This window comes from Falco rusticolus, chromosome 5, assembly GCF_015220075.1.
Source record: "Falco rusticolus isolate bFalRus1 chromosome 5, bFalRus1.pri, whole genome shotgun sequence".
In the NCBI taxonomy this organism is placed as follows: Eukaryota; Metazoa; Chordata; class Aves; order Falconiformes; family Falconidae; genus Falco; species Falco rusticolus.
In genome coordinates this window covers 69863837-69889838 of record NC_051191.1, presented here as the reverse complement: position 1 = coordinate 69889838, position 26002 = coordinate 69863837, and the positions used below count along the sequence as shown (strand labels likewise).

The window sequence follows — 26002 nt, the reverse complement described above, 5'->3', positions numbered from 1 at the left end:
TAACTTCTGAAGAACCAAATTACTTCTTTTGGATATTAAAAAAAAAAAAAAAAAAGTTGTTTTCTTTTTAGACTGGTTGATTCTGGCTGTGATGATGGTACACACAGGGTATCAACTGGGGTTACAGGTCTCATTGGGCCAACCAGGATATTTAAATGAGAGAAAAATGATTCATGTCCATAAGGACACAACCTCCATGTAGCTATCAATAAATACTGACATTAGGGACAACGCTGCAAATTTCAAGCTCCATTTTGGGACAACCGAGATTGTGAACTGAGAATGTGTTTTTCAGGCTGAATCTTTTATAAAGGGCAAGTGGACTGGCAGTAGAACACTACACAAGTAGATGGGAAGAATCCAGTTCTTTAATAAAATCCTAAATTGCATCATTAACACCACCAATGATGCCCTGCCATCCTCCAGTATGGACACCTACGGCTCCAGTTCCTCATCCATACCCTTCCCCAGCTCACTATCACCTGTTTCTGCTCCTTCCCACTTCCACACTGCTGCTTCCCACAATCCCAGCTTATTACTCTGACAGCATCTTCTGCTCTGATTCCTGCTTAAGTAATGGGCATGCTAAATGGCCTTCATTAGAAATGACATTTAGACTCTCAGAGGATTAAAGTATTTCAGTTGTGTTTAAAAATATACTTGGAAGATTTTTACAGGGCAAGAGCCAAAGCACAAGTGTTTCATCCAAGGTCTATGGCCATTAATTTCTAAATTAATGGTAAGGCTTTTACAGATGGTAAATTAATGTCCTTCTCTACCAGAGAAGCACTTCTGTGAGCACTGTATTTTTAGAGCACCCCTAAGCTTTAAGGTGAGAACTGCCCTGTTTCATCTCCCCTGTTTTCCGACTAGCCAGGAGTCAGCAGCCACAGGGCCTCTGTGAGCTGCCAAGAGAGGACAGGCAGCAAGGTTCCTCCAATGACCATTCAGTTGAGGAAGCACCTCTGGCCCGGGAGAGAATCCACCGACCAAAGAGATGGTTGTCCCAAGTTTACTTACGGAAGGTTTTGCAGGTGATTTGTTGCTCTCTGGGGTTTTAGTTAACCACTCATTGATACGACTGGAGACACCAACCTTCAGTCCAGCAGTTTCCTGCAAAATAATAAAATTTAATCAGAAGACTTTCAGAATAGCTTTTGCTGTATTTTCCATGGTTTAGATTTAAAAATAAAGCCAAGCCTGAGTTTAATATAGAGGTCCTCACTGAGACTATGGCTAGCTAAGAGTCATCCTGTGTGTGCTCTGAAGATATTGTCCCTATGGAGTACACAGTACTACTACCCTCTAGTTTTCATGAATTATAAATGTGGGCTGACCAAATCATATCCACTGTAGTGCTAACCCAGGAATAAATGTTATACTTAAACTTGCTGTTTCTGTCATAACCCCAGACCAACGGGAAAAAAGATCTTTAGCCTAGAAGAAGAGAGACCAGTCTAAGTCTACATTTTTGTTTCATTAAACTATTTTTTTTCCAAAAAGTACATAACAGAGGAGTTAAGTGGCTTAAAATTTAAATCATTAAAATCAATCTTTAAAAGGTTAGAGCAAATTACTGAAATTTCATGGCTATCTGTAAAAACCTCCTTCAACTCATAGCTCAGATTTTTAGCTATGATGAATGCTCATCAACTCACATCAATTTCTAGAAAGGAAATGTTGCTTTAAGGTTTTACAAAAAGAATGTGTCTCAAAAATGCTTTAATGCATTATCTATAAAACATCATTATTATCTTGCCTGTTTAATCCTCCTCTGTGCCCCAAAAGAATCTTTCCCAATGCAAAGAATTTCTCTGTACATCACTTGAAGTACCCAGATACATTTGTCTAAGGAATCTGATGTGGCTCTGGAATGTCTCATAACATAGCTCAGTATGTCACTGAATTCTTCCATTATACTCAATATTGCAGCCACACAATTTTGTGAGTTTTCGAGGACTTCAGAGTCTTTTGGGACATTCTTCACCACTGATGTCAAGAGGAGCAGCCAGGCTTGCTCATAGGAACATGAATGGCAAGGTCAGGTCCATAACATAATTCTTTATAATCACTATGTAAAATTAAACACATACCTTATTTGGTGTTCCTGTCCCAGAGGGTGATGAAAAAACATTCCCTTTCTCCCACATGCTTTTGATATTACGGACACCCTCAGCTGGAACTGGAAGGTCAGAGGCTGCTGGCTTAGCTGGTCTTGCAGCCTTGGTGCCCTGCAGAAGAATTGAGGCCAGTTGGCATTTGGCATTAAGAACTGGAGCTGCAGGATGGTTTGACTCTGGGGCAATGCTGAGGAACGCAGCAGCTGTAAGTGGTTTTAGCAATGATCACACAAAGAAGGAAAGGAGTACCCAGCTCAAGAGGTGCCACTAAGACTCTCCACCTTTTGATTTGCGGTTGCGCCCTTGACACGACTGGCGATGAAAACTGCAATCACTTAGATTTTTGCATTTGTTAGATTTCTAAAGCTCGTGGCAAACCACAGCTCTGCACATAACTGCTCCAAGGCTTGCATTTTTCCTCTTTCAAGTATTAGCACCTGCATCCTGTAAGCATGGCTCTTTCAGGGATACAGCTAAGGAAATCCTTATACAAAAGTAGGCGGAAAAGGCTGCCCTATCATTCAGCATCAGACTCTGCTTCATCTGTCCCAGAAAACAACCTCACAGCTCTGGATTCAAGCAATTACAGTATATTTGGAATGAGGTGTTCTTTAAAAGAGATGGGGATTGTTTGGGTATTTTTGCCAGCATGTGTTTTGCATGGTCACCAAAAACACTCCAGCTTACCAAACTGCTCCTGTTCCTTCTTTTCAAAATTCTTGTTCATTTTACCTGAGACAGATTTGAAGAGAATAGGAACCTGTACAAGCTGAGTCTTTGCCTCTGTAGTTGCAAAGCAAGTCAGGTTTGGCAGCTTCTGGAAAAATCAGAAACTCAACAAAGGAATAATTTCCAGTCAGATGGGAGCTGTATGTAGCTGTGAAGGTGCACTGCCTGCCCTTTGCCATAGAGCTATGCTTTTTAATATCTAAACAGAGCATAAAGACTTGGGATCTTAGCACAGCCCTACTGAATATACTGAAGAACCTAATGTAAGCTGGTGGGTGGGCTGGTTCACTGTTCATGGGTCGGCAAACCTTGACTTCACTATTACATATATTTCTTATGACAGACAGAGCTGTACCTCCAATCCATCCATCCACTCTGTTTGAGGAGTTCACCATCAAACCCCAGTGCCAAATTAAAGCCCTTGTCACTTCTAGGGTTGTTATGTCTCTTCCAGAAAAGGCACAAAGTGAAGCAGGAGGACAGAAGCTCTATGCTCCTACTTTGATGACACAGAGACTACCAGGTGCCATGCTGACATTCATCTCTAATGGAGGGGTTTGAGCTACCTTCAGCTTGACATAGGTGCTGCAGACAAGCCCAAGCCTTCAGCACTGTCATGGATACACTTTTTTCATCAAGAGCTCACACAGAGTATAAAACTCTCCAGCGCTGATAGGCTGCCTAGCAGAAAGCTTAAACAGGCAATAGTCATAGAAAAAAGCCTTTGTTAATTGATCTTTAATTACTAAGGTTTCCTTTAAGTTAAAGGATAATAACTCCTAACCAGTGGAGTGGAGTTAATGGAATACCATATTTGGACTCTATATGTGAACAAGAAGAGAAAACAAAATCCAGCAGGGAATGAAGAAGTGCTAGATCTTAATCACAGCCATCAAGATGATATCCCTTTTTATACTATTTTAGTCCCATGACACCAAGCCAGTCCAGTTGGCCTGCTATATTAATCAGTAGCTTTCACATTGCCTTTACTCACTGAGTTATAAAAATACCTACAAATCCCCAAAACAAATTAAAAAAGCAAACATCTATTTTTCCTTGGTCCTTGAAAAAAAAAAGCCCTCAGTTCTGGCTTCAAGGCGAATTACTAGCCACTACTTGTCAAAATCACCTAGGGCCAAATTCTGCTTTTTATTTTGATCCTGTTTTTCCTTAGTTACAACTTAACTCCCTAGTTCACGAAAGTGTCTTTCTTTGCCAAGGAATTTCACTCTGAAATGGCAGCTAGCAACACAGTCCCAGTTCCTTGCTATCCTAAATAAGCTGCTAAGTCAGCTTTGCCCAGGATGACTACCAGCCCTCTGCTGACAGTACTCTCATCAGCCAAGAAGAGGATGAGACTGTCACTCTGATGCTGACTGAGTTCTTCAAGAGCTACTCCAAGCTTACAAAGCAGACAGAGTAAATTGTAGCGTGAAAGGGAGGACACAAATCTGAGGTTTTGTTTAGATATATATCCAGATGTTGGTTATAGGCGTGCCTCAAGTATTTTATTTGAAGTTGCATTAAAAATGTTTGTGACCAAAAATCCCTGCAATTTTTGAACAGTAAAACATCGGCTGATGAAAGTCCCAAAAGCCTTTAGTAGCTCGACCCACGGTGACCCAGAATTAACTTACCTCAATTGCACTAGTGTATTGCTCAAGTCTACTGTCAATCTTTGACACAACTGCTGTTGTGTGAGTGGGTTTCATACCACTGTAAAGAGTAGAAAAGAGAGAAATAAATTATTATTCCATCCAATTAAACACTGCTGTTTTGACCGAACCTGCTGTTTTATTGCTTTACCTCTTCTGAGCGGATTTGTTCAAAAATTCTGCTCGCTCCTCTATCTAGAGAAGAGAGAAACAAGAGCTGTAAGTTTAAAGTTAATAGAAAGGCAGCCTGTACAAGGCCAGGCTAAAACACCATTTTAAACATCAAAAGGTCAATCTGAAAGAGATTCACTCCAACAGAAATCACCAGACTCACACAAAGGTTTTATAGTTAGGAGCCTGTTATGCTACAGATTCATAAAGGTGGATATATTTTCTTCATTAATGTTTGCATCTTGTGTATTTCTTCAGTGCCTTATTTATAACAAGAGAACACACCACCAATACAGAAAGGAGAAAAGGGAAGAAGTTAATCTTACGAAAGGGGTTGATATTCACAAAATTTATGTCAAATTTCCTCATATCTCCCGTATAAGAGCAAGTATGTATCTCTTGAGACAGACAGCAAATTTATTAAGGTTTTTCTGAGTTGAGACATCAGACTAAGCTAGGTTTGGAGTCAGCCACATGCCCTATCTCATGCATGGTTTTGTAGGACATTGACAATTTAATTTGAGGTCCAAAAAACAAGTCAAGACTGTATTCTGCTCATGTTCAAGCAGGGTCCCTGCTGAGTCAATATCTACCAGCTGTTATTATACAAACCAATATCTTACATTTCATCATTTTCTTCTCTGTGTATAGGAAAATATTGTAATGTTTCCAGGAAAAAAGAATCATTAATGTCTCATAAGACTTAGGCCAAATCTCTTGATAATTTGAAAAGAAGAAGACTACATCCCTGAATAAAGTTTTTAAACATTCCACAGTGTGAGGGGACTATTTGCATTCTGGGTCGAGAAATACTTTAATCAAACTTCCTCAAGCCTCTTCCACATTGCATTGTTCCACTTCTTGTCCCAGGCTCTACAGTTTCACTTAAGAGTAAAATATACACAAGCAGCTCCAGAGGATAGAAATTACTATTAATCAGCCTGGGTGGATTCCTGGGGATTCCCCAGTCTCACTATGGGTTGTCCGTTTTCAAATTATTTAAACAGTGACTGCTGTGGCATTCGTGCCTTTAAAATAAGGCAATGACAGCCATTCCTTTAAATGGTTCTCCTCAGTGCCCTTAGCATCCAGGCTGTAACAGAGTACTAAACCCCACAGCCATCCCATCAAAGGGCATGAATGCTTTATTTCTCAAGCCCATACAAGCAAAAACTCAGGCAGTTAGTATCAGCGCAGAATTTGCCAAACAGGCTCACTAGAGGAACTCCAGCTAGCATCAATCCAGCTCAAAGGCACCTCTACTGCTCTAAATAAATACGTATATACACACACAATTTACAGACTAATTTACATTAACAGTTTCAGCTGCCAGTATGTGATCTACATATAGTCCTGAGCGAGATGATGGGCTTTGCTCGGGTACGTACCAACGGTCCCAATGCACTGCTGTCACAAGGCGGCAGCAATACACCAAGCAGGAGCGAAGAGCCACGCACAACCCACACCCACCCGGGGCCGGAGCTGCAGCTCTTCTGCCATACTTCACAGTTTATAACTTAGTTTCACCCAGAGGAAATACAGCCGGCATTGCCATAAAACGAGCAAGTACATTATTTGATTGAAAGTCACTAAACAGATCTACGATGGTAACATAAACCACGTCACCTCGCCTCGATTATGGTAGGGTAGGAAAAGTTTCCCACCACGCTGAGCTCTGGATCGTAACCAGCAATGCATCAAAATGATGAGTTATACCAACAAGTGCCACTGGCTTCTCCCCTGCTCTGTATGAATGGGTAATTCCTCAACTGCACCAGTAAAACCCTGGCTGGCAGCAAGGACAAACAATACGGACTATCTCAAAGAATCAGGACTCGAGGTAGCCATCTAATAATTTATAGCATCTTCTAGTTCATATGAACTGAGAATCCACTTGAAATCTTACAAAAGGGACAGATCTTAAATGATGCAAACAGTACTGACTCCTAATAGTCTTCCAATGTTTAGCAGCAGGAAAGACGTTTCTACACAGAAGGAAAACCTGGCCTCAGTAGGCATTGGTGTAAGAGGGGAACAGGCTGGGGGCAAGAGACACATGTGTTCTTGGGGTTGTAGTAAAAAGTCAAAGATTCATTCCTTACCCACTGGAAAGAATGGCCCTCAGAGCACATGCTATGGTATCAGGAATAAGTCAGGGATTGTTCAAAACAGGAAAGTGAGGAAACAAACCAGAAAATAAATTAAATAGGAAAGCAGAGTTAGGAAGCAGCCCTCAGAGCTGAACATGATCCTCTGCCCAAGGAAACAGGTGCCTTGCGTGAATGGATAACACATTTTCTACACATTTATATAAGAATTTGTTCTAGAGCATCTTCCACAACACACAGTATGCATGAAACAGAAGCATACATTGAATACACTTAGAACAAACACCCTTGTATTCAGCATATAGGTCAAATACATTTAGATTGCACAGCAACATCTAAAGGTCATTTACGCACTGCACACCACACGAACTCCATGCAAAGATTTTTAAATGTTTGGCACATACGGTAAACAGTATTACAAAATAGATCTGTAAGAGAAACAGGCAAAGCAAAGTGGTTAGCGCAAAATGCAAGATATTTTCTCAAACTGAAAACAGGAAATAAGAATAATCTTTTTGCTTGCATTCATTTTACAGGATCTTGTTAAATAACTTGGACTATGTTTTGTCACCATGGAATACTTTTCCAAAGCCTCTGACACAGAATACACACGTACTGCAAAAAAATCAACCTGCCTGCCTCTAATGAAATTATGACCAGATAGAAAGAACACAGAATCTCAGGCTGCATCTCTCCCACCTAACCTCAGTTGCTTGAAAGTTAAGCATTTAGTTAAAATTACTCATTTTGGTTCCCTCTATAGTCAGTGGAGAGGTGGAAAAGCTCACCTCACCCTCGGAAAGGTGGGATTGCTTATCCACTGAGGGTGGCACTTGCTCTGTTAACTCCCAATGAAGCTTAGATTAGACAACAAAATGCTTAGATGGACAACTACCCTTCTGCTGGTAGTGTCAGGCAAAATGAAACCAATCAACATAAATCAAAACCATATGGATTCTCACACCTGTTTAGGGCCTTACTCAACAGGGTCAGCACATACAGGTGGCAAGGAATAAATTAAGCAAGGTGTTATACAGAGATATATGTATGCATTTATCCACATTCAATATTATATAGATATGTTTTGTTTGCTGACTGTGCAATTGCTGACTGTGCAATTGCTGACTGTGCCTATTAAAATGCAGTTAAAACGTGGGTGTCAAAGTGCTCTGTTTTCCGCCTGTACATTCTCTGAGAACAGAAACAGAATGGAAGAGGAATGAGTTAACACACAATTTGAGCCAGTGACTTGGGAAACTAAAAACATCTAGATGTGCCCAGTAAAATTTCTTTCGTACAACGGTATTAAATGATTCTTAGGAATTTTAAACTGGGTATTAGATATTATTCGAAGAAAGTGTTGTAAACTGATATATAGGAAAACTCTTCTCAAAGAATGGGTCAAGGAGGAAGTGGAATAAGAAATGCACACAGAAAACAGAAGTCTCTGTATTGTAATCCAACAGGTGGAAGAACCTAGTGGAAATGTATTTGGAGTGGTAGTCACTGGGAGTAATGTAGCTTCTCCTTATCCTCCCCGAGTGGCTCATGTGCTCTTTTGCTTCATTAAGCACAGTTAGGCTTTTTCCTGCTGTCAGCAGCATTTGTGCAGAGTGCACCAATTTACTCCAGTTTACCTGCCACACCAGAGTGCTGCCATCAGCATCAAAGACGGGGAAAAACAAATGTCACAAATCCTATTCTTATCACTGTACCTTCCCTCAGCTGCAAGAGTAGCTCATCTAGGAAGAACTGATTGTGTGGAGTCTAATTCTTTCCAGTCACTGATCCAGCTGTCAGGTATTGAGAGCAATAATAAGATAGGACAAGACAGGCTTTTAAGAAAATTAAAAAAAAAATCTCAAGCCCTGAAAAGTCCTGTCTTCTGCCTTAGCTGTCAGCATTGCCTTGCAGAGAGCACAGGCTGCCACATAATCCTGTGTTTCTGTGACTCCCAGGAGACATTTTCTGCAAAGACAGGAGATATCCCAGGCTCCTGGCCTCCTGCCATTGCTTCCTCCCCTCAGTGCCTAACTGCTTTTGCATTTCTGTAGTGGTGGAGCTTACCCCCAAAAGGAGACTTAGTATTGAAATATCCTGTTCTCTCCTGATTAACCTAGAGAATAGTTATACAAGAAGTCAATAATACTCCCTCCCAAAGAAAACATGAGGAATGAACTTGTCTAAAAAGGAAAATGAACAAAGATTATGCTGGAAATCTCATTCTTCTAGTGCAGCACCATTTATATGTGAACTAAAGTAGGGAAAGCATGAGCTGGAGCAGGATGGGAAAGCAGCAGAAGTTGTTCCAGTCTTTGTCTTTATTAAAAAAAACCCCACGAAACAAACACACACACACTCCTCCCAAAAACAACCAAAAAACCAACAACACACACAAAAAACACCCAAACAAACAAGACCAAAACAAAAAACAAACAAGAGAGAGGGCAGAGGTCGAACAGAGGTTTGGTACTGCTGCTGCTGCCCACAGGGACTCCACCAGGCCTGAGAAATCCAAGCTGCTTCTGTCCCTGAGCTAGTGATGAACTTGATCTGTATTTACTTTGCACTCTTCCTCTTCACTGTCTCCTCTGAAAGGACCAGCCCTCATGGGGGGTTAGTAATAATACTGTATTTGATAGTTAAAATAACAATCAGCACTGTGCAGGCTGTGATTTCTTAGAGGCCAGACTAGATAATCACAGTAGTTCTTTCTAAATATAACCACGTATGTATATTATGCCCGTGTTGCTATACATACATTTATATATGTGCTTCCATGAGCCGTGTAATACATGGAGATGAGTTGCACATCAGTTCTGAGTCTGCATGTCATGCTAGCCCATGCCATGCCTAATGGATAAATGCAATGCCCATAAGATATATGTCCATAAGTAATATGCCACACTGCTTTTCAGTTTATTTCCCTTCTTTCCTTTGTTCTTGTAGTTCACTTGGTAAACAGCATGCCCTACTTTCCTCATCTAAGTCACTCCCAGGAACTTACTTTTCTTCCCCAAAAATTATCACCCCAAGAAGGACAAGGAAGGAGAAAAAGGTGCTTTGCCAGACTGTGTTACAGGAGAATTCAGAATGTGCACATGTATTATACAGTATTTTAATACTAAGCGTCCCTTTTTTCATTATTAATTCCAACCGCCCACCCACAATTGTGCATTTAGGGTTCTCACATGACTCATGACACATCTAACCAGATGATACATTCATCAAGGGAAAATATACGTGCCAGATGTTTTACAAGTCAAAAGATAACTTGGGCAGTGCATAACAGGCAATGAGAAAGCTGCGTACCAACCAGGTTAGACCAGCCTGAGAAGTCTGTCTTAATGAAAGGTAACAAAATATACTGTCTTCTAAAACCTGGAGTTTGACACCAAATTTGAGATCAGGTTATTAAAATGAGATTATTCTCTCCTCAGCTATTGACCACAGAAATCCAAGAAACAGTTCAGGGTGTGAAGTTCAACAGCATTACATCTACTCTGGCCACACAGACATCGGATTGGAATGTGTACTGTATCACGAATTTCTCAAAGAGAAACAGAGAAGGAGAAAAAATGTGCACGGAGTTGCATATATCAGATTTTGTAACAAACAACTTCTACCTAACAAGCCATAAAAACCATCAGCAATTACCATCATAAAAAAAATAGACCTTGGATGCTTAATGACATTTGGAAAATTCCAGCTTTCCTCTAAAAATACACTCAGTAAAATAGTGTAGCATCACTCCAAAAATTCTCTAAAAGCTATTAACCTCCTGCCAAATCCAGTGTTTTTTCCCACTCTCTCCAAAATTATGATCTATATCTTTCTATTATGTGCTTTCAAGTATAATTTCCTCTCTTCTGAGTCATTTGTGAATTAAAACTCCAAATCTATGTCACAAAAGGCATCTCAATAAACAGAAGGAAGAAAAAGAAGCCCTCCCAGGAGGGCTGGGAAGAAGCTGCACATTTATAGTGTCTGACCAGGTTTATCTAATAGGAGCAAGTCATGAAAGTGCAATCTTTGTTTACAGCTGTATGTGTTCTGTCATTGTATTTCAGGTTCAGATGTGCCTCAGAAGTCAAAGGCAAGTCCTGTCAAAAGCATTTGGACACTGTATTTGCTAGAACTCGACCCAAAACAGCATAGGGATGAAGCTCCAGGCTGCTTCAAAGTGTAGCTCTCTGTGAGCAGAAATGTAATTTTGACCAAAAGAAATTTGTCATTCAAAAATACAGTTCTTAATCCTATGGAGATCCACTTCATGCTTCAATGAGCTCCTACCTGATAACTTCCTGCCCAGTTCTTTCCTCTCCTGGTGCTCACTAAGGGGTCTTTTTTTGACAAACATTTTGGATTCTTAAATGACTAACGACACAAAATGAGAAAAGGAAGATAGCTGAAAACAATTAATAGTTCTGAAGTTTGGGCTTAAGCTGAGAAAGCAACTGGACTGAATACCAAAACAAAGTTCCCAATAATTTCAGTGCGGCAGGATTCCTCTTCCATGCTGAAAGGCCATTTAATTGATTTATCTTACTTCCAATATAAAACAGGCCACAAAAGACCACTTAGAAATTCCTGCAGCATCAGAAGGGTTTGTTTTTTTCCCTGTTACATAAGAAAATGAAATCCAGCCCAGTACTTCTAGATGTTATTTTTAGGGGGATTAGACATAAACTAGAACTCCCATATGGGGCAGTTTCAATTAATGATGACTGGGCTGGATATGGTTAAAGACAAAGTAATCTGGCAAGGAAGAAAGTAATTGTGGATGCAGAAGGAGAAAGAGAGAGAGAACATTTGTGATCTTTATCCAGTTCACAAAGCACTCCTGTAACAAATCAACGCTGAAAATCGATGCAGTAATACAGCTTTAAATTTCCAAAATAATTTTCTCTTGAAGCTGAAGATCCTTTTCAGACGTTTTTCATCAACAAGAACAGGTAACTTTTCTCTAGATTCTATTTTTAGAGAGGATCTCTAATTTTCAATCACCCCAATGAATGAAGTCTTTCAGCTAAAAGTTTCAGGCTAAGATCTATTTCTGAGCACTGTCTCAAGTCTGATTTCAAGTATTTTCACATTGCTTTGGTGTCTGGCTGTTGGTTTGGACTGCAACCCCTATTACTTTTTTTGTACTACATAGATGTTAGTAGAGGAGTTACCTTGAGAGATGAACCTTTAGGACTGAAACACTTAAACGGCTTCTTGTCTTCAGATATGCCATCTTCTGGCATCTTTTGACGTTTCTCAGCAGCTTCAGCCCTTCTTCTTTCAATTTCTTCCTTCATTCTCCTCTTTTCCTCCTTAAAAAATATGAAACGTCACTTATTCTTTCAGAAACTACATCACCTTTACAGAGCTTTGCAATCCTGCAAACATTTACCAAATCTTCTAAGAACAGATTTTTATGTCAGTCAAAAAAAGTTCAATGACCTATCTGAAATGCAGGAATATACTGCTGTTAATCCATCACAGTGTTAAGGAAGCAGTGAAGACATAAGTCTGTGCTGCTGTAGTGTCTCCTCACAGTGAGGTCACCAGATTTATTGCCATATAGTGCTACTTAAGGAGAGAAAAAAACCGCATTTATAAACATACACAAATTCACTTTCTCTGTATCCTCATGTATCATCATTGTACTGTTCTATTCATCTACTCTGGCACTTTTGTGCCAAGATTAATACTTCACAAGGGAAAATCAATAGGTGCCACAAACCCTGAAGGTTTAGTCTCCCTCCAAAGAGATAACATGAGTTTTTACTTCATAAACTACAAGTCAAAGCACAACCATTACGAGCACTGGTCAGCAGGGTCTGACCAGCAAGGTATTGTGCAATCTCAGCCTCTATTGAGTTCTACTGTAAAGAGCTTAATATATTAAAGCAGTTGGCATTCAGCTGCCACATACTATTATTATTCATCTACCATTTGTTTTCCAAACAACTAAGATTCCTAAATGATGCACCAGAGATTTGGAAATCCTATTTATAGAGTCCCTTGGCAGAGGAAGTACAAGCAAGCAGATGTGGTTGGGTACTCAATATTTAATTAGACAAGAATATCTTCCTAATGAGATCTAGTCCATCACAACTATACATAACATTAGCATTCCAGCTCATCTGCAGCAGATGAATATTGACATGTACTTTGTCATTAAATTTGTGTAACTTCAAAAAGACACCCTGAATAAATTACAAACTCTGTGGCTATAACACTGCCCCCAACTTTTTCCATCCCCAAGAAGATAAGAAATTTGCAACTACCGCAGGTGAAATCCTGACTTGTGAAGACATATATTAGAGCCCTGCCCTTCCCAAGGCTCAAACTGTAACACTTCCTTCTATGCTGGATGACTGTACGTTTTACCTCAGGTCCTCCCTAGAGCATCTATGTGATGTGGTCGCTTGATATCAAATATGGCATACTTGTAGTTAAATCTGAGGGTTAGAAAATGGGGCCATTTTAATGCTGGGTAGCATATTTGAAATCAAGATTTGTGGCAACAGACCATCTCCTGACAGACACTAAGAAACAGCAATGCCCAGAAAAGCACACAACCCAGAGGGCCCAGTTAAAGGGTGTAACATGAGGCAAAGTCACAGCAGCCATTCTCCACACAGTAACATTAGATGCAAGAAGCAGCACACTTTGGCCTGTATGCTTGGGTTTGGTCTTACCTTCTTTGTTACACGCTTCTTTCTCACCTATGAGTCAGTCCCTCTTGGCCTTATTTTGCCCTCTTGTTAAATACAGACCCACCAACATCCAACGCCACCAACTTTTTTGCCTAAAAGTGTCTGTGCAGACACTGCTGTAAAGTGTCTTCAACTAACCCAGGGCCAGTGGAAGTAAAGTAGTAACAACAAGGGAATAAAACCAGAGTCAAATACTTTGTATTTTACATTTACCTCCTCTCTGGCTTTTCTCTCAGCCTCCTCCTGCTTCTTCCTCTGCTCCTCTTCCTCCAGGATTTTCCGGCGCTCCTCCCGCCTTTTCTTCAGTTCATCCAGCTCTGCTGCTGCCTCCTGCTGCTTCTCCTTCAGCCTCTCAAACTCCTCATTCTCACCTCGGCGACGGCGCTGATCTTCTAGCCACTTTCCAGCCTCAACCTGAGACCCCAGCTTTGCTTCCTCTGCATTTGTGGTCCCTTTCAAGTTGGAGCGGCTGGGAAAGAAATGAAAGAGAAGGTGATGCACCACAGGTTTTCCCCTCCTGGCCAGAGCCACCTGCTGCCACATGCTCAACAGCAACACAACAGCCTGGCACATAAAGATATCGCCTTATAAGACCTTTTGTTCCATGCAAACTATGACAGGCCCAAAACATTTTCATCAGGAGTTGGTAGGCTGGGATACTAAAAGGAGCACCTCTCCCATCCACTGTCAGTGAGGAAGGAGTGTCTCATGCTTGTGTGCACATGAGCTGTGCCACCCTGCCTAAGAACTCAAGACACCTCCGTTTTTAAAAGAATTCAGTAACTCAGCTTGAAATATTTAACATCTCATGTAACTTCAGTAAGAGGTATCATATCTCATCAGCATCTCTATGGTATGCAGTAAACTCTTACAGTTTCACACCTCTGCTCTGCAGTTTGTGTACAAAGGAAACACTTCCAAAAGCTTATTGTGTTTCATACAGAAAACAAAACAATGGAAACCCCTAACTAACCGCTCTCTGTTGATTTTAAGTAAGATAAATTTACACAGAAAAAAATCATAGCAAAATTATTATGCAATGTTCTATATAATTAGAGATACACTAATCCTCTGTTTTCAAAGGCAAGTATTTTTTTATAAACCCTCTAGAAAAAAAACAAGCATCTTTGGGGACAGAACAAATTACTTGACTTGGGAAAAACAGAAGGAGATAAGAGAGGGGACAGAACCTTACAGCTTCAACAGTGTTTTGAAAACCTAAAAAGGTTCCTATCTCATCTATAACACCTATCACTTTAACTATCCCAGCCTGTATGAACAGAAAGGTTCATCAGATCTTTTGCTGAGATTTTCCAGGGAAAGTATGACTCTTTATTAAGGAACTGGAAATTATTTATTTATGGCAACTTTCCACCAGAGAAAACAGAAGTTTTCCAACCAAATGTAATATATGAGACAGAAAGAATACCCAAAAAAGCCCCAAACCCCAAAGAATCTGCATAGGTGAAGTGCATACTTTCAACAGAGTCAGATAGCATCACCTAGTTAAACAATTACTACAGCAGTGTTTAGACAAATGTCTGCTCCCTGAGTGCGTTTAATATTACTGCTGACAAGGAGATAGGTACCTAAGAGGTATCAGTGTGCTATTCACAAGAGACAGAAAGGGATTTTTTTAAAAAAAGCTTTCTGCTCTGTTCTTTTGGCATTTAACAAAGCTGGATATTAATGACTTCATTAACGCAACCAGAGCGTTGTAGAGTATAGTATCACAAGACAGTACGAATCAAGCATTCCAACAATAACAATAACTGCTAAAGATGATCAGATTAGAGATGACAATATGAAGAATACCACATAAATTTTCAGTCTGGTGAATCACACCCAATATTACAATATTGCTTTTCAGATAGGCACCTCATCCAGACGGAACTAACCATATAAAAGAGGTTGTAGGACCAGAATTGAACTATCTGTGGTTTCAATATCACAATAGAATCTACTAACAGAATTTTCTGCCCCCATGTGATTTTACCACATTGGATGAAATTTGATTCTAGCATGGCATACATGATTTAGGAATTGTATTGTTAAAAACCATAAGGCAAAGTAGCATAACCAAATTGATGCTATTATGTGAATTCAGCTGCTGTACTTCATCTATGCAAGTTCAACACCAAAGTAGTAGGACCTGGCATTTCTTTTGCAATGTGTTTACATGGTTTTAGAGTGTCTTCTCTATGCAAGAGTGTAACATCGCAAAGTCAGGCTAAAGAAAAAAAAATAAAAATGTCCCAGGGGTCTGTGAATGTATGTACCCTCAGTACACTCTCATATCTGATTTTCTAACCTAAAGTTACAAGTATATAATGTATATTTCCATAATATCACCTTATCACAATTATTTTCTGTTCCAGGCCCTATTCCTAAAAGTGTGTTTGCAATGGAATCACTTAAACCATGAAAGTAGAACCACAAGATCACCCTTTACCATAAACATCAAGTTAATGTAAGTGATCACAAATAAGGGCTTGCGTCACGTAGTGATGCCTAATTAAAAAAAGGAACTCAAGCTTTCTCAATGACAAATAAATACATAATTACCTAAAGCATTGTGAGGAAACACTGGAAATTTTATTTGAAATTTTATTTAACCCACTCAAAAACAACGTGAGGACCAATATTTGAGGTGTGAAGTATGATTTCGTGTGTCCAGCCTGAAATACCTCTGATTCAGTTTGCAGAGGTAACGAGAACTCAAAATGTTCCACACGCCTCTATAAGGCACTAAGTATTTCTAAGGAACCAGTCCATCTATCCTGCACAGGCCATGAGAAATCCCTAGCTATTTTAAGATGGTCCTGCTTCATTGCAAGGTTGTAATCTCCTATAGCAAACATCCCAGGAACCTCTTCAATTTTTAATTATTTTTGTCTCTTGGCTCTGAAGTCTGTGTTGCCAGCCCACCCAGACCTGCAAGCTTTGGGGACAATTAAGATGCAAAAGGTCACTTCTGATAGACATAATGGTATCCCCAGCAAGGGCAAATACTCAGACCTCAGAACTAAGAGAGCTAAGAACATAACATTTGCCAAGATTTTCTTAATAAATAGCCACTCTGTTTTATATCAGCACAGAAGAAACATTAATCCTCAATGACTTCAGTACAGATAGCCTCAATGAATTTAACAGCTATTCTCAGCTTTCAACTGATAGAAGCCAAAGGTAGAACCTAGTCTTAACATTTTTGTTTGGAGACCTCAATTGCCTATTTTGTTCTCCTTACAAAGAAGCACTTTTAAAGTTTCTAGTTTATTTTATTCTCATGCAGTTTACAGGACTTTCCCTACTGGTTCTGCACAATTCAAAATAGTATCAACAAACTGGCCGTCATTCTTCTTATTTTTCTCCACCTCCCAAACTCCTCTCTTTTCAACAGATTCTGGGAATCTCTGTTCCCTACTGCTGACATTGGGAAATCAATATTGAGATGCTGGGTGGAGAAAGAGTTCCAGCTTTCAGACAAGGAGGAAAAGGAAAGCAATGGCTTGTGGGAGCCAAAAATGTCAGAATAATATGGAAAAAAACCCCATGTTACATCATATTTAGGGCTTTTGTAGTCCTGTATGAGCATAGGGAGGCAGCTGGGAGGGGAGATGGGAACGGTAAGCTAAAAAAAACTCCCTGAGTTTAATGATTTCAATTTTCAGTTGAAAAACACCAACATTTTCATTTTCTGCAACTGCTCATTTTCTTTAAGCTTTCTCTTTCTGCAGATTGTCTTGGGGGAAAATATTTTTCATCATATCTTTTTCTGGTCTTGGTTGCTTGGCCGTATTTCTGGAGCAAGTACAGTTAGGGAGGAGAAATTGTGATGCATAAAATGGAGTTTTATTCTGTATTTCTCTTACTGACTGAAGTAGACACAGGTAAGATTTTTCTTTAGCCTCCACTACCCTATTTTATTCTCAGGTCTTCACCACCGCAGTTAGCCAAGCTACATGCTTCCTAACTAGTATTTGATATGTTCACGTAAAAGCAAGAATAAAGACAGTTCCAAACAAAGCCCATCAGCATGGGGGAAGTTCATTAGAAAATAGGCCAAGAGCTCTAATTCATACCTAATCGCCAATGAACACTACAGCCTCTGCTGACATTGCCAATCCATGTCTTCTACTCAGCTGATAAAAGGCTATTTAACAGGCTTCTTCCCACATTTGGGAAATAGTAGAAGAAAAACAGAAGAAAAAAAAAAGAGTGGAAACTCAAATCTACATGTTGCCACTAAGGCCTGTCTCCCACAGGAAGTAAAGCAAATGAAAACACAACAAAAATATTTTTAGAAAACCATTCTCATGTTATTGATGATGTGACCCAAGTCATGAAGCAGGACAGTTCTGAGCAAGGCCAATTTCCTGCTATTCCATCTCCACCTCTGTCTGTCTTTTGGCCTTAGGTCAGGGTGTCTCCAGGGACTTTTGAACCGCATTTTATTTTGAGAAAGTTTGTTTTTCCCGGAAGAATCATGAAGGGAATGCTGAGATACAACAGCAAATCCCATCTGCCATGCACAGATTTCTCAAAGTGCCTGGAGAGATTAACCTTTTCTCTGGCTGTATCAAAGTAAGAGGAAGAGAGGTTCAGAAGGAAAAAAGATTAGATTTCTAACCTACTCATTCTTGGTTTTCTGCTACAAGGAAGAACTTCTGCTCTGCTTCATGTACCCCCTCCTCTTAGCAGGCAGAATCCTTTTTTAATAAACTTTTCACTAGAAATTTGCCACCTTCATTGAATTTCCCAGTATAACCACAAGGCAAATGTTTCCTTGAAAAGGGAAAAAATAAAAATTGAGCTGTGGCACAGCTTATAAAAAAAGATAAAAGTAGAACACTTTGGCTAGGAGAGGTTTTTGCCTAACTGAAAAACTACTTTTATAAAGAAGTCATTAATTCCAAGGTTTGCCTTGAAATCAAGGGAGAGGCTCTTTCAACAGTTACGAACTGCTCCGTACTGACATGCAGAGTCTGATTAAAAGCAGGTGAGTAACTGGAAATAGGTTAATTAGTAAAGGCTGAGATCTGACAAAAAATTAGAGAACACAAAACCTAGGCTGTTGTCATTATCGACCTCTGTGCAGATATTAGAAATAAATATCCTTTAAGGAAGGAAAGCCCCAGCAGAGCGAAAACAAGCCACTTGTCTCTGGTGAGGGAGCAAGGCTATTTACATCTGCTCTCTGTACTTCATTTTGTTACTGCAACAATGTGGGGGCAGTTCATTAGAAAACAGGCCAAAAGCTTTAACTCATACCTACAACCCAATGAATGCTAGAGCCTCTTCTGAGGTTGCCAACCCAAGTGTTCTACTCAGCCGCTACCAGGCTGTTAAGCAGAGACCCAGAGATGGCCCCCTGCTCTGCTATAACATAAGCAAGCCCAATGCTTACTTGGAACTTACCCAAAAGCATTCTCAGTAGATTTAAGTTTTGAGGCAGTGAGTTCACGTTCTCCGTTCTGTGCCTTTTGTTCAGGAACTCCCCTCTTACGATCCCAGATACTTTTCATCTCATCTTTTGGTGCTTTGACTTTATCCTTGTCATCTTTTACCTGCTCAGTAGATACCACAAATCATAGAACAAAACCAAGAAACAAACAAAACAAAGAATTTAAAAAAAAAAGAAAAAGAAAAAGAAAATAAGTTGCAATGAGACATTCTAAGTAACAGGTGAGGAACACAATTTTCTCGGTATTAATGATTACCTAAGCAAGTGTATTCAAAATGTTAATGTGCTTTATGGCAGAAGTAGTCTGTAAAGCTCTAAACTGTGACCAACCACCACCCTGCTGTCCTGACCTGAATTAAAGATGAAAACATTTCGAATAAAATTATCAGTCTTCTGTGAAGGTTTTTTGCAGCCATAGGATTATGCTCCCACATTGCTTCATTCTGCAACTGCACCCCACCCCTCTTCCTGCAGCATCATACATCTGTTGCCTATTAAGATCTTGGGTTGCAAACTCATTGGGAGTAGGTTTGTTGATACCTTCTTGGTACAAGGTTTAGGGCATTGTCACAGCAGAAATAACACATAACCTTCACCAATCAAGTTTGCTTGACAAAGTTCATATTATTTCCAGTGTCATAGCAGATGGATACTTCAGTATTGTAAGAATAATGGCCAAAACACAAAATTCTCTTTATATCAGAGTAAAACTTGCCCTGACAAAAAGGCACAGTCCTGCCAGGGGCTAGTCATGGATAGTGTTATCAGACATTAATATTTAAACCTATGAAGAAGCAAATGTTCTCTCTGGAAACACTAGCGAAAAAATTCCCTCTATAGCTACAAAGTTTTGTCATAAAATTCTTAATAGTAATCAAGTGTAGTGCACGGACTTCACTCTCCAGTATTGCTTCAGAGTTCTGAGCTTGAAGTATTTATCAATACCCCAGATGGACTGATATCAGCATGCTGAGTCATGGCTAGATGCTGATAAGAGGAGAAGGATATGAACTGATTGAAGTTCTTTATGCTCAAGTAGAATTATTCCCACTCAGTTAGCTAGATTACGAGCCTAAACAAACTGTCAACTGCAGTAGATGAAATATTTATGTCCAAAAATTTTTTTTTCCCCAGCTCTACTGTGTTGGAGGAATATTGTAGCTGGCCAGTAAGAAATATCTTCAGTGAAAAATTCATATGAACACCTTTAGAAAAAAAATACTTTTCTGCCTTGGAAGGCTTTTGCCATCTCCTTTGCTAACTAGAAAGAGAAAGAACTTCTCTAACAGTCCTGTCTGCAACACAACTTCTTTTATGGTGCTCCAAGATGCATCTTGAAATAAAAAATGAATGCACACACCCACATCCAAATCAAGTCATATTTCTATCCTTTCTCATCAAAAAGGAATTTCCAGAGATGTAATATCTTTATCAATAAAGGATGAGTTCAGAGTCTTCAAAGTCAAGATCCTCCTAAGGCATTGAATGAAGCTGCTGAGTAAAGTCCCAAAATCAGCCTGTGACTTCACATGAAGCCAGTTTGGTTGCTCACAGAAACTGATATGACAGACAATGCCAAGGTGGCACACATTACAAGTCAGTACTGGGTCGTTAAACTACTCGAGTAAATTTGCCAGTGATGAGGGATGTTGGACACAACCCACACAGGCATTTGCTCTGTCCTGAGAGCAGGCAGCAGCAATGCAGACTTTCCTCACTCTCTCCTGCCAACGGGCTTTAGCCATGACCTGGCAGAGGTGCCCTGATGGACAAAAGGCAGTTCAGTTTCCATGACTGTGCATTCTTTGGCCATGATGCTGCAACTGCTAGCAAACAAGACCATTATTACTAGCAGCCTCAAGGAATGGTTTTCTTTCTTCTAGGAGCTGGGCTGAGACAACCAGGGCTATTCACAGAGCCTAATGAATGCCACCAGACTGTAACATCTTCTGGGTGCTCCCAAATCTGGCCAAGATTGTAGCTCATGATCATGTTCACAGCAAAAATCTCTGCTGCCTCTTAGCAATCTCCTAACCCATCAGTCCCAGTCAGGGTGATACCAAAACCGACGATGTTGATTGTTGCAAGATTTCACATGCCAGGATGTCTGTGTTGGGAGTTTGAGAGCACAGGATTTCCTTTGCTGAGATTTTCATCAAGACCTTTCTAAGTCTCATGAAAAAGCCAATACTTCCAGCTGCCTGATGTATTGAAGTCCACTGGGGATGGTCATGTCTCTTACATCTTAATTGAAATCACTGAGAAAACTAATATTAAAACAATACAGTTTAAAAATTAATAGGTTAAGAAATAGCATTTCAGAAACCACTAGGAATTATGGCAATGTGTCTGCATTTAAGAAAACCACTAATACAGCTTGGCCTCTTTTTTCAAAAAGATGATAAAACAAGATATTACAGAAACATTACACAGCTTTTGGGCCCAATACTTCTCCTACTAATTTTAATGCTAAAACAGAGATCCATTAGCACAGAAGCAGAAACCATTACATCCCATTCCAAAGGCAGGTAACAGAAAAAGTACTTTCCCTTGTCTCAGTGCTTCCCTAAATTACAGAGTAATTCAGCTTCTGATAAATTCAGTAAAAAGGACTACACTGACTCCAGTTGGAGTAAACAGGTGGTATTACGTGGAACTGCTGAAAACAGTTCACATGCACTCACAAATCTTGACCGTCAAGTCAAGATGGAACACAACCAAAAGTATGTTTAGCTAATTTCCAGCTTTATCTATTTATATTTTAATATTTCTCTACACTGCTTCTTTCCTGTTAGGGTGTTATGCTAATATTTGAGAGCTGAGATTTCTAAATCTAGAGTCTGAACACCTTCAGACCACAGTGAATCAGTTACTGAGGTTGGAGCCATTTGGCAAATTTAATTCCTTATTTGGGCTTAATTACTTGGTGACTTAAAAGCTGTGGGCATCTGGGTCTAGGGCTTCCATTTAGAGCCAACTACCATACCCAAATACCATGAGAACAGCAACTGTTGCAGCACGTCTAGCCAAACTAGAAGCAGGAAATACCAGGAGTCTCACATCATGAGAAAGCTTGTTCTTACAAACTTTCCAGGCCACTTTTGAGAACCAAAAATTGTGGAGCAGTTCAGAAAAGGAGACACATTTTACTTGCTGATTTGATCAAAACCTGAACTTCGAGGGCCAGATTTTGGTCACATAAAGAAATAACATACGCTTGTGTTGCACAACCACACAAGCAAAATCTGGTTATGTAGATCCACTGTATTCCTTCAGAATCTTGTTCAGGATATACTGCCGTCCTCTTAACTGCATACATGGTTCAGAAATAGGCCTCACTGAACTTTTATGTCTTTGAAGGGAGGGCAGGGAGAAGTGGAGAGGGGAGCCTGATCTTGACTTGGTTTGGAGTCTGAGACTGTCGATTTTTCTTCACAAGCCAAGAAACAACAGTTACGATTTTCAAAACAGAACAAAACACATTGAATGCTCAAGCTTAATACACATGCAAAAGATTTACCTTTCAGTGGGTGGGCATTCAGTGTTGCACTAAAAGTGGGACTTCTTAAACTGTCTCAGCTTGAGCATCCAAAAATGGAAGCACTAAAATCACAAGTCACTTTCAAAGTCTTACTAATTTCCTGGAAAAATCTAACCCTGTGGCTATGGTTTAAAAGCATGATGAGAGCTCCAGTGGGAGTTGACTGGACAACTCCCACATAAACACAAGCAGAACGATTGCATCTAAAGTCCCACCCAGAATCAATATTTGTGGTCAGTTACAGCCTCTTTTTTACATTTACTTGTAATATTCAAAGATTGTGCGCAACAGTGAATATTAAAAGCCGATTCTATCTTATGAAGAACGTTTAATATAATCTATTCCTTACTTTTTGTACAGCTCTTTCTTCTGCTTTCACAGTCAGGTTGATTTAGGGTAGGGTGATTGTTTACTTTTTCTAGTGCACTATTCTAAAGCAACGCCATTAGGTCTCATGCAACTTATCCCCTTTCTAGAGTAACTTATTCTAGTATTGCCAATCTCCCTGTTCATTACAAACCCTTCTTCTAACCATCTTCATCACTTCATTTCCCTTTTCAATTTCACATGCACCTTACTCAAAACATGGTACCTTGGATGATGCAAGCCAGGCAACCAGACATAGAACCTCATAACATGATTTGCCTTCATCACTCTCTGAGGGTGAGCTAAGCACCTACAGCATGTTTCAAATTAATCCAAAAACTAAGGACCCTGGAACAGACCCTCTATAACCCTCAATGCTCCCAAGCAGCTGGGCAGGCAGCAAGCTGCCTGTTACTAGAGCCCTGTGCTGTGGCTCCCTTTAAGCCACATAGACCTGGCTGAACTCAAATGGGTCCAAACGTCCAAGACTCTGACCAGTCTCAACATCTGATTAGGTTGTTTTTTTTCATACAGGGGCTTTTTTGATACTTGCTGCATTGACCCAAAAGCACAGCTACTACACAACATTGAGCATGGCTGTGTCCAGCTGTAACCTGAAGTGTAAATGGTCTCCAAATCTTATTTACTTACCATACAGTAAAACACCATGGCACCAGCTCCTGTGTTTACAGTGGAAATGCAATGCAGTAAATTTTGTAGATTTTATCTTTAAAACAAAAGAAGAATCTTGGGTATGCACAGTTTATACCATAAGGCGTTGCAGTTTGGGGGAAAATCATTAGTTAAGGCAGTCAGGTGGTCAAAGGGCCTAGATTATTATTTTTATTATTACTTTGTAAGAGTAGGTCTCAGTCATAGGGAAAAAGGTCATAGTAAAGTGGAAGGAAACCAGAGAAGGATGGATTAGTTGATACAGTTCTGAAAAAAATTATCCCTAGCGCGCAAACCATCCTTGCATTATTGACCAAACTGAGTTTCCTGAAATATTTGTTTTAAGACAAATAGGACTTGGTTCTAAAGCCCCAAAAGAACAAAATACTTAAGCATTTACTTAACTTTAAGCACATAAGTAGCTTTATCCCTATTTATTTCAGCAGGATTACCCACATCCTTGAAGTGAAGCACGTGCTTAAGTACTTTGCTGAACAAGCAACTTTCAGTTACAGGTCTCTTATTTATTTTGTTATCTCAAGTTTCCTTACAACATCCAAATCAATGGTTTGCAAGTTACCTGATCTTTTTTGGAGGTAGTCTGGAGCTTCTCATCTGGTAACTTTTCCTTTTTAGCTTCCATTTTAACCTCTTTTTCTTCTCCCTTTGTTTTTGGGTTTTTAATATTATTTTTAATATGAAAACATTGCATCTGTTTGCGCTTTTGTTTCTCCACACTGTGTTGATGTAGCAGTCCAGTGTGCAGCCACATCTCCATCATATGCTGTTGTGCCTACATCTCCGTGTGCAGTTGTGCCCCCTCCACCCTTTCCCAATGCTCCCATTCCCCTTCTGGGCCTCTCCCCCTTGCATGGCATCATGCTCACACCTCCCAGCAGAGTGCCCTCTCCTGTGATTGCATTTAACACATACATTCCTCACACAGTTTACCAGGTGCTCATAATATTTTGTGTCAAGATGTGTCTGCCTCCACCTCATGTGTTACTGCATTAGGCCAGTTTATAGCAGCTCAGAAAAAAGGCAGCAAAAAACATGCAGAGGTCTGAACATGCAGTTTTCTTTGAATTATGGGGTGAAGTCAGGCATGTTGTGCACTGCATTACTGGTAAGCAGAAGTAAAGGAGCTTTAGTTTTTAAAGGAAAGAGCAAGGGAGAGAGCTCAAGTATCAGTCGTCTCAATGCAGCAATAGATTTGTGAGGAAATTCCAATTCAATCTTTTTTCTTGCATTACATTTCTCACAAACCACAGGTGTCTTATTTTGGTGCAAAATGTTTACTGTACCTGTTTCCTTAGGAAAGCTGCTTGAGGTTTTTCCTCTTGTACTTTCTTCTCTTTTACCTGTTTATCTTCTATTTTCTTTTCTTCCATCTTTTGTTTTTCCTTTAATTTCTCTGCTTCTAGCTTAGCCTTTTCTTCAGCTGCCCTCTTCTGCTCTTCTGCCTTAGCCCTCTCTCTTTCCTCAGCTGCCCTCTTCTCCTCTTCTGCCTTAGCCCTCTCTCTTTCCTCAGCTGCCCTCTTCTCCTCTTCTGCCTTAGCCCTCTCTCTTTCCTCAGCTTCCCTCTTCTCTTCTGCCTTAGCCCTCTCTCTTTCCTCAGCTGCCCTCCTCTCCTCCTCTGCTTTCTGTTTTTCCTCAGCTGCCTTTTTTTCTTCCTCTGCTTTTAACCTCTCCCTTTCTTCTGCCTCAAGTTTCTCCCTTTCTTCTGCTTTCTTCCTTTCTTCCTCAGCCTCTTCCTCATCCTTAAGCTTCACTTTATCTGCAGCATCAGTTATACTCTGCTCCCTCTCCAGTACAGCATTTGTATCATTCTCTGCTTTGTGTTCCTCTGCATTTATAGTTAGAGTTTTTGTTTCTATGACCTCTTCTTTATCTGTGGATTTTTCTGCTGTCATATCTACCTGATTTTCTTCTATGGGGACCTCCTTTGGTTTCTCATCCTGTAGCTCCTCCTTGTCTTTTTCTTCTTTCTTTTCCTCTTCTTCCCCATCTTGCCTCCAGTTGTTCCTTTGGTATGATTTGGTAATCATTTCTGTTTCCTCAATCTCATAGCGTCCTCGGTGTGTTTCAGCCTTTTCCTCTTTCCCCATGGTCTCATTTTCTTCCACATTGTTTACTTCTCTCCTGCTGGGCAGTGACAAGTTCCCATCTGTGATCGTGGGGTCAAATTCCTTTTGACGTTCCAGGGCTTCCTGTAGACGTTTTTGGCGTCTCTCCTCCCGTCTTGCCAGTCTCTCCAACAATGCAGCTTCATCATCTGTTCCCCCAGTGGTTGTAGTACGCTTCGTTTCCTCTTCTGTCACACTACATAAAAGTGACAATTTTGTGTTTAAAAAAAATATCTTTCTAACAATGTATGTGCTTAACTGTTTCTAGGAAAAAAACTTGCTGTAACATCATTCCATGGTTTAAAAACACAACAGGTTGCATACTTCAAAATCTAGCAAA

The 26002-nt window shown here is 40.0% G+C and overlaps 1 protein-coding gene across 7 annotated transcripts in view; it reads right to left on the bottom strand.

Annotated features, from left to right (window-relative positions):
* Window positions 1-26002, bottom strand: part of CALD1 (caldesmon 1) — a 202822-nt gene that overhangs the window by 7993 nt on the left and 168827 nt on the right. For 6 of the 7 annotated variants that reach the window (XM_037388080.1, XM_037388081.1, XM_037388083.1 and 3 more), the window contains 8 exons: window positions 25456-25858; window positions 18912-19060; window positions 13707-13962; window positions 11961-12101; window positions 4656-4699; window positions 4487-4565; window positions 2094-2231; window positions 1021-1113 (listed from right to left, as the gene is read on the bottom strand). In XM_037388080.1, the coding sequence (XP_037243977.1) occupies window positions 1021-1113; window positions 2094-2231; window positions 4487-4565; window positions 4656-4699; window positions 11961-12101; window positions 13707-13962; window positions 18912-19060; window positions 25456-25858 (1303 nt within the window). Of the gene's footprint in view, window positions 1-1020; window positions 1114-2093; window positions 2232-4486; window positions 4566-4655; window positions 4700-11960; window positions 12102-13706; window positions 13963-18911; window positions 19061-24116; window positions 24201-24840; window positions 25859-26002 lie in introns of all 7 variants that reach the window. The other variant, XM_037388086.1, reaches the window with a different exon arrangement.